The sequence below is a fragment of the Salmo salar genome, chromosome ssa26 (assembly GCF_905237065.1).
Source record: "Salmo salar chromosome ssa26, Ssal_v3.1, whole genome shotgun sequence".
In the NCBI taxonomy this organism is placed as follows: Eukaryota; Metazoa; Chordata; class Actinopteri; order Salmoniformes; family Salmonidae; genus Salmo; species Salmo salar.
In genome coordinates this window covers 54,813,987-54,822,582 of record NC_059467.1, presented here as the reverse complement: position 1 = coordinate 54,822,582, position 8,596 = coordinate 54,813,987, and the positions used below count along the sequence as shown (strand labels likewise).

General features: G+C 44.8%; 1 protein-coding gene across 7 annotated transcripts in view; it reads left to right on the top strand.

Annotated features, from left to right (window-relative positions):
• Positions 1-5,178: 5,178 nt before the first annotated feature.
• Positions 5,179-8,596, top strand: part of lrrc28 (leucine rich repeat containing 28) — a 32,198-nt gene continuing 28,780 nt past the window's right edge. For 5 of the 7 annotated variants that reach the window (XM_045708145.1, XM_045708148.1, XM_045708147.1 and 2 more), the window contains exons 1-4: positions 5,179-5,314; positions 5,873-6,094; positions 6,367-6,407; positions 6,664-6,701. In XM_045708145.1, coding sequence (XP_045564101.1) covers positions 5,927-6,094; positions 6,367-6,407; positions 6,664-6,701 — 247 coding nt within the window. In that variant the 5' untranslated portion in view covers positions 5,179-5,314; positions 5,873-5,926. Of the gene's footprint in view, positions 5,324-5,347; positions 5,712-5,872; positions 6,095-6,366; positions 6,408-6,663; positions 6,702-8,596 lie in introns of those variants that run through there. The other 2 variants (XM_014176768.2, XM_014176770.2) reach the window with 2 other exon arrangements.

Sequence of the window (8,596 nt, the reverse complement as noted above, 5' to 3'; positions counted from 1 at the left end):
CCAGACGAGCTAAATGCCTTTTATGCTTGCTGCGAGTCAAGCAACACTGAAGCATGCATGAGACCACCAGCTGTTTCCGGACAACTGTGTGATCACGCTCTCTGTAGCAGATGTGATTAAGACATTTTAAACAGGTCAACATTCACAAGGCCGCGGGACCAGATGGATTACCAGGACGTGTACTCAGAGTATGCGAGGACTAGCTTGCAAGTGTCTTCACTGACATTTTCAACCTCTCTCTGACTGAGTCTGTAATACCTACATGTTTCAAGCAGACCACCATAGTCCCTGTGCCCAAGAAATCGAAGGTAACCTGCCTAAATGACTACCGCCACATAGCACTCACGTCTGTAGCCATGAAGTGCTTTGAAAGGCTGGTCATGGCTCACATCAACACCATCAGCCCGGAAACCTTAGACCTTAGATTCGCATAGATGATGCAATCTCAATCGCACTCCACACTGCCCTTTCCCACCTGGACATAAGGAACATCTACAGTGGCAAGAAAAAGTATATGAACCCTTTGGGATTACCTGGACTTCTGCATAAATTGGTCATACAATTTGATCTGATCTTCATCTAAGTCACAACAATAGACAAACACAGTCTGCTTAAACTAATAAAACACAAACAATACTACGTTTTCATGTCTTTATTGAACACACCGTGTGAACATTCACAGTGCAGGGTGGGAAAAGTATGTGAACCCTTGGATTTAATAACAGGTTGACCCTCCTTTGGCAGCAATAACCTCAACCAAACGTTTTCTGTAGTTGCTGATCAGACCTGTACAACGGTCAGGAGGAATTTTGGACCATTCCTCTTTACAAAACTGTTTAAGTTCAGCAATATTCTTGGGATGTCTGCTGTGAACCGCTCTCGAGGTCATGCCACTGCATCTCAATCGAGTTGAGGTCAGGACTCTGACTGGGCCACTCCAGAAGGCGTATTTTCTTCTGTTGAAGCCATTCTGTTGTTGATTTACTTCTGTGTTTTGGGTCGTTGTCCTGTTGCGTCACCCAACTTCTGTTGAGCTTCAATTGGCGGACAGATAGCCTAACATTCTCCTGCAAAATGTCTTGATAAGCTTGGGAACTCATTTTTCCATCGATGATAGCCAGCTGTCCAGGCCCTGAGGCAGCAAAGCAGCCCCAAACCATGATGCTCCCTCCACCATACTTTACAGTTGGGATGAGGTTTTGATGTTGGTGTGCTGTTCCTTTTTTTCTCCACACATAGTGTTGTGTGTTCCTTCCAAACAACTCAACTGTAGTTTCATCTGTCCTCAGAATATTTTGCCAGAAGCGCTGTGGAACATCCAGGTGCTCTTTTGCGAACTTCAGACATGCAGCAATGTTTTTTTTGGACAGCAGTGGCTTCTTCCGTGGTGTCCTCCCATGAACACCATTCTTGTTGAACTTTCTCCATTTATAGACAATTTGTCTTACCGTGGACTGATGAACATCAAGGCTTTTAGAGATACTTTTGTAACCCTTTCCAGCTTTATGCAAGTCAATAATTCTTAATATTAGGTCTTCTGAGATCTCTTTTGTTTGAGGCATGGTTCACATCAGGCAATGCTTCTTGTGAATAGCAAACTCAAATGTTGTGAGTGTTTTTTATAGGGCAGGGCAACTCTAACCAACATCTCCAATCTCATCTCATTGATTGGACTCCAGGTTAGCTGACTCGTGACTCCAAGTAGCTTTTTGGAGAAGTCATTAGCCTATGAGTTCACATACTTTTTCCTACCTACACTGTGAATATTTAAATGATGTATTCAATATAGATAAGAAAAATACAATGTTTTGTGTTATTAGTTTTAGCACACTGCGTTATGACCAATTTATGCAGAAATACAGGTAATTCCATGGTTCACATACTTTTTCTTGCCACTGTATGTGAGAATGCTATTCATTGACTACAGCTCAGCGTTCAACACCATACTGCCCTCAAAGCTCATCACTAAGCTAAGGACCCTGGGACAAAACACCTCCCTCTGCAACTGGATCAAGGACTTCCTGACGGGCCGCCCCCCATGTGGTAAGGGTAGGCAACAACATATCTGCCACGTCAATACAGGCAACAACATCCCTGCCACGCTGATCCTCAACACGGGGGCCCCTCAGGATTGTGTACTTAGTCCCCTCCTGTACTCCCTGTTCACCCACGACTGTGTGGAAAGCACGACTCCAACACCATTTAAGTTTGCTTATGACACAACAGTGGTAGGCCTGATCACCGACAACGACGAGACAGCCTATAGGGAGGAGGTCAGAGATCTGGCCGGGTGGTGCCAGAATAACAACCTCTCCCTCAACGTAACCAAGACTAAGGAGATGATTGTGGACTACAGGAAAAGTAGCACCGAGCACGCCCCCATTCTCATCGACGGGGCTGTAGTGGAACAGGTTGAGAGCTTCAAGTTCCTTGGTGTCCACATCACCAACAAACTATCATGGTCCAAACACCAAGACAGTCGTGAAGAGGGCACGACAAAACCTATTCCTCCTCAGGAGACTGAAAAGATTTGGTATGGTTCCCCAGATCCTCAATAACTTCTACAGCTGCACCATCGAGAGCATCCTGACCGGTTGCATCATCACCTGGTATGGCAACTGCTTGGCATCCGATCGTATGGCACTACAGAGGGTAGTGTGTACGGCCCAGTACATCACTGGGTCAAAGCTTCCTGCCATCCTGGACCTGTAGTGCCTTCGGAAAGTATTCAGACCACTTGACTTTTCCCACATTTTGTTCAGTTACAGCCTTATTCTAAAATTTATTAAATTAAACAATGTCCTCATCAATCTACACACAACACCCCATAATGACAAAGCTAAAACTGTTTTTTAGAAATGTTTGCAAATTAAATAAAAACAGAAATACCTTATTTACATAAGTATTCAGACCCTTTGCTATGAGACTCAAAATGGAGCTCAGCTGCGTCCTGTTTTCCTTGATCATCCTTGAGATGTTTCTACAACTTGATTGGAGTCCACCTGAGGTAAATTCAATTGATTGGACATGATTTGGAAAGGCACACACATGTCTATATAAGGTCCCACAGTTGACAGTGAATTTTAGAGCAAAAACCAAGCCACGAGGTCGAAGGAATTGTCCGTAGAGCTCTGAGACAGGATTGTGTCGAACCACCAAGACTCTTCCTAGAGCTGGCCACCCGGCCAAACTGAGAATGGGGAGAAGGGAGATGGTAGAATCTTCCAGAAGGACAACCATCTCTGCAGCACCTCACCTTTATGGTAGAGTGGCTAGACGGAAGCCACTCCTCAGTAAAAGGCTTTCATCAAGCTGCCCACTCAACAAAAAGCTTAAACCGGTAACCAGTGCCTGCAGCCTGGTTCAGGTTAGCCACCCTTTGCCTTGATGACATCTTTGCACACTGTTAGCATTCTCTCAACCAGCTTCACCTGTAATGCATTTCCAACAGTCTTGAAGGCGTTCCCACATATGCTGAGCACTTGTTGGCTGCTTTTCCTTCGCTCTGCGGTCCATCTCATCCCAAACTATCTCTATTGGGTTGAGGTCGGGTGATTGTGGAGGCCAGATCATCTGATGCAGCACTCCATCACTCTCCTTCTTGGTCAAATAGCCCTTACACAGCCTGGAGGTGTGTTGGGTCATTGTCCTGTTGAAAAACAAATGATAGTCCCACTAAGCGCAAACCAGATGGGATGGCGTATCGCTGCAGAATGCTGTGGTAGCCATGCTGGTTAAGTGTGCCTTGAATTGTAAATAAATCGCAGACAGTGTCACCAGCAAAGCACTCCCACACCATCACACCTCCTCCTCCATGCTTCACGGTGGGAACCACACATGTAGAGATCATCCGTTCACCCATACCGCGTCTCACAAAGACACAGCGGTTGGAACCAAAAATATCTAATTTGGACTCATCAGACCAAAGGACAGATTTCCACCAGTTTAATGTCCATTGCTCGTGTTTCTTGGCCCAAGCAAGTCTCTTCTTCTTATTGGTGTCCTTTAGTAGTGGTTTCTTTGCAGCAATTTAACCATGAAGGCCTGATTCACACAGTCTCCTCTGAACAGTTGATGTTGAGATGCGTCTCTTACTTGAACTCTGTGAAGCATTTATTTGGTCTGCAATTTCTGAGGTGCAGTTAACTCTAATGAACTTATCCTCTGCAGCAGAGGTAACTCTGGGTCTTCCATTCCTGTGGCGGTCCTTATGAGAGCCGGTTTCATCATAGCTCTTGATGGTTTTTGCAACTGCACTTTCAAAGTTCTTGAAATGTTCCGTATTGACTGATCTCCATGTCCTAAAAGTAATGATGGACTGTTGTTTCTCTTTGCTTATTTGACCTGTTCTTGCCATAATGGACTTGGTCTTTTACCAAATTGGGCTATTTTCTGTATACCCCCATACCTTGTCACAACAGCTGATTGGCTCAAACACATTAAGGAGGAAAGAAATTCCCCCAAAATAACTTAAAAAGGCACAGCTGTTAATTTAAATGCATTCCAGGTGACTACCTTATGAAGCTTGTTGAGAGAATGCCAAGAGTGTGCAAAGCTGTCATCCAGGCAAAGGGTGGCTATTTGAAGAAACTAAAATATAAAATACTTTTTGATTTGTTTCAAACTTTTTTTTACTACACAATTCCATATGTGTTATTTCATAGTTTTGATGTCTTCACTATTATTCTACAATTTAGAAAATAGTTTTAAAAAAAACAACAAAAAAAAAAACATTTTAAAACTTGAATTGAAGAGGTGTTTTAACTTTTGACCGGTAGTGTATATTGTAAGCAAAAGGATGTTCCCCAATGCTGGAAGGGGGGGCCCAGAGTGAAAAAGTTTGAGCCTGTAGCGAGAGGTCTTCCCTGTGGCTCAGTTGGTAGAGCATGGTGTGTGCAACGCCAGGGTTGTGGGTTCGATTCCCACGGGGGGCCAGTACAAAAAAAAATGTTTTTAAAAAATGCATGAAATGAAATGTATGTATTCACTACTGTAAGTTGCTCTGGATAAGAGCGTCTGCTTAATTCAGTATGCCACTGGTATACATGTTCTGAGACGATCCAGACATTGTCTCAAAGATACTGATGTCTGGTGCAGTCGGTTCTGGAGGAAGAGCAACATCCGGGTCGCTAAAGCTAGAATCGGTACGGATGCCTCAACAACAAAAAAACTACCACAACCGACCAACAAGTCACATCCGGGCGCCAGTAAATGACGTCGCCGTCGACTTTTTTTTCCCGTCTTGTTGTATTAAAAGATCAATATGTTTCCATAGGGACGGGGTGAGGCTTTACACTGCTTCTGCGAGGATAAGGTAAAGGAAGTAAGATAACAGTTCACTTGAGAGATGTGCTCTCCAAGAAGCTAGCTACTGTTTTTGAAACGTTTTAATTGTTCATACATGGCTAGCTAGCTACTTACATAAGTTAGCTGTTTGTTTTGCACATTGCTAAGGAAGACCCAAGTGCTCGCAGCTAACGTTAGCTTGCTTTGCATGACATTTAGCAACGTTAACGTTATGCTAACGTTAGCTCGCTCTGCATGGCATATAGCAACGTTAACGTTATGCTAACGTTAGCTCGCTCTGCATGACATATAGCAACGTTAACGTTATGCTAACGTTAGCTCGCAAGGTACAGTAGGACCGAAGATACCGCTGGTAGAACTAGCTAACGTTACTAGCTAGCTAGATAGTCAGCATCTTTCCTACGGTATGTATTGGACACTCAACCAAGCTGTATGTCTGATTTATGAATAAAACATAGTGTTTTACTGTATCTAACTATTGCACATGTAGGTGTTTATACTTTAACAATGCATCATGGTCCCAGTCTGATTGTGGGAACATCTCTGTGTTGTTTTCCCGTCTAAGGTGTAGCCGTGGTTTAGATAGAAGACCAGGAAGTGACGGTGCTTCCTTGTTGCCATGGCGTCCGAGCTGCAGGAAGCGATCTGCATGGCGAAACAGGAGCGTCACAAGAACCTGTTCCTCAACTACAGGAACCTGAACAACTTCCCCGTGGAGATGCTGAAGGATGAAGGACTACAGTTCCTACAGAGACTTTATATGAAGAGGAACTCTCTCACCACGCTGGTACGGACTGGTGGGGGTCTCCTGGTCCAAGCTCTTACCTAACACCTTGGACCAGAGCTAGGTGTCTCTCCGGCATAGTTCAGATCCAGTATTTATGTGTGGTTAGCTCTCATTCTGTAGCCTGGCTCTTAGTAATGTAGTCAGTCTTAGTAATGCAGGCAGGTCATTTATATCTGTGGCGATGAACGAACAAAGAGATGAGTTTGCTGATTTTACAAATCAGTTGCATTGTGGTCTGTGTTCTAAAAACATGCTTTCTCTCCTTTCTGCAGCCGGATAATCTAGCACAGAAACTCCCCAACTTAATAGAGCTGTAAGTATAGAAGCTCCCCTCCTTAATAGAGCTGTAAGTGTAGAAGCTCCCCTCCTTAATAGAGCTGTAAGTGTAGAAAAGCATATTTTCTTACTGTAGGCAAGACATCGGGGCAGGAATGCATAGGAACTGTTGGACCAGCAGTTTTTCTGCGTCCACTAGATGGCACTACAGTTCCAGATGCATTATATTTTGGGAAAGTAATTACTTTTTACTTGTCAGTCTTTAAAGTGTCATTGTTCTTTGTCTCTTCAAGGTATCTGCATTCCAACAATATAACCTGTGTTCCTGAAGGTGATTTCTCAACGATACTCAGTCATTTAGAAGAGGCTGGTACAGTTATACTGAGTTACTTACATTCAACACCTTGTCAGTACTACACAGAGCCGTGACTAGATGGAACTCTATTCCACAGAGCCGTGACTAGATGGAACTCTATTCCACAGAGCCGTGACTAGATGGAACTCTATTCCACAGAGCCGTGACTAGATGGAACTCTATTCCACAGAGCCGTGACTAGATGGAACTCTATTCCACAGAGCCGTGACTAGATGGAACTCTATTCCACAGAGCCGTGACTAGATGGAACTCTATTCCACAGAGCCGTGACTAGATGGAACTCTATTCCACAGAGCCGTGACTAGATGGAACTCTATTCCACAGAGCCGTGACTAGATGGAACTCTATTCCACAGAGCCGTGACTAGATGGAACTCTATTCCACAGAGCCGTGACTAGATGGAACTCTATTCCACAGAGCCGTGACTAGATGGAACTCTATTCCACAGAGCCGTGACTAGATGGAACTCTATTCCACAGAGCCGTGACTAGATGGAACTCTATTCCACAGAGCCGTGACTAGATGGAACTCTATTCCACAGAGCCGTGACTAGATGGAACTCTATTCCACAGAGCCGTGACTAGATGGAACTCTATTCCACAGAGCCGTGACTAGATGGAACTAAAAAAGACACCTTATGGAACAGCGAGGACTGTGAAGTAACACAAACATAGACACATGCATACACATACACACACAATAACATACACACTATAGACACGTACACATGGATGTTGTATTGTAGATATGTGGTAGTAGAGTAGTCTGAGGGAACACACTTAATGTGTTGTGAAATGTAATGTTTAAAATAAATAATAAACTGCCTTAATGTTGCTGGACCCCAGGAAGAGTAGCTGCTGCCTTGGCAGGAACTAATGGGGATCCATAATAAACCCCAGGAAGAGTAGCCGCTGCCTTGGCAGGAACTAATGGGGATCCATAATAAACCCCAGGAAGAGTAGCTGCTGCCTTGGCAGGAACTAATGGGGATCCATAATAAACCCCAGGAAGAGTAGCCGCTGCCTTGGCAGGAACTAATGGGGATCCATAATAAACCCCAGGAAGAGTAGCTGCTGCCTTGGCAGGAACTAATGGGGATCCATAATAAACCCCAGGAAGAGTAGCTGCTGCCTTGGCAGGAACTAATGGGGATCCATAATAAACCCCAGGAAGAGTAGCCGCTGCCTTGGCAGGAACTAAATGGGGATCCATAATAAACCCCAGGAAGAGTAGCTGCTGCCTTGGCAGGAACTAACGGGGATCCATAATAAACCCCAGGAAGAGTAGCTGCTGCCTTGGCAGGAACTAATGGGGATCCATAATAAACCCCAGGGAGAGTAGCTGCTGCCTTGGCAGGAACTAATGGGGATCCATAATAAACCCCAGGAAGAGTAACTGCTGCCTTGGCAGGAACTAATGGGGATCCATAATAAACCCCAGGAAGAGTAGCTGCTGCCTTGGCAGGAACTAATGGGGATCCATAATAAACCCCAGGAAGAGTAGCTGCTGCCTTCGCAGGAACTAATGGGGATCCATAGTAAACCCCAGGAAGAGTAGCTGCTGCCTTGGCAGGAACTAATGGGGATCCATAATAAACCCCAGGAAGAGTAGCTGCTGCCTTGGCAGGAACTAACGGGGATCCATAATAAACCCCAGGAAGAGTAGCCGCTGCCTTCGCAGGAACTAATGGGGATCCATAATAAACCCCAGGAAGAGTAGCCGCTGCCTTCGCAGGAACTAATGGGGATCCATAATAAACCCCAGGAAGAGTAGCTGCTGCCTTGGCAGGAACTAACGGGGATCCATAATAAACCCCAGGAAGAGTAGCTGCTGCCTTGGCAGGAACTAAA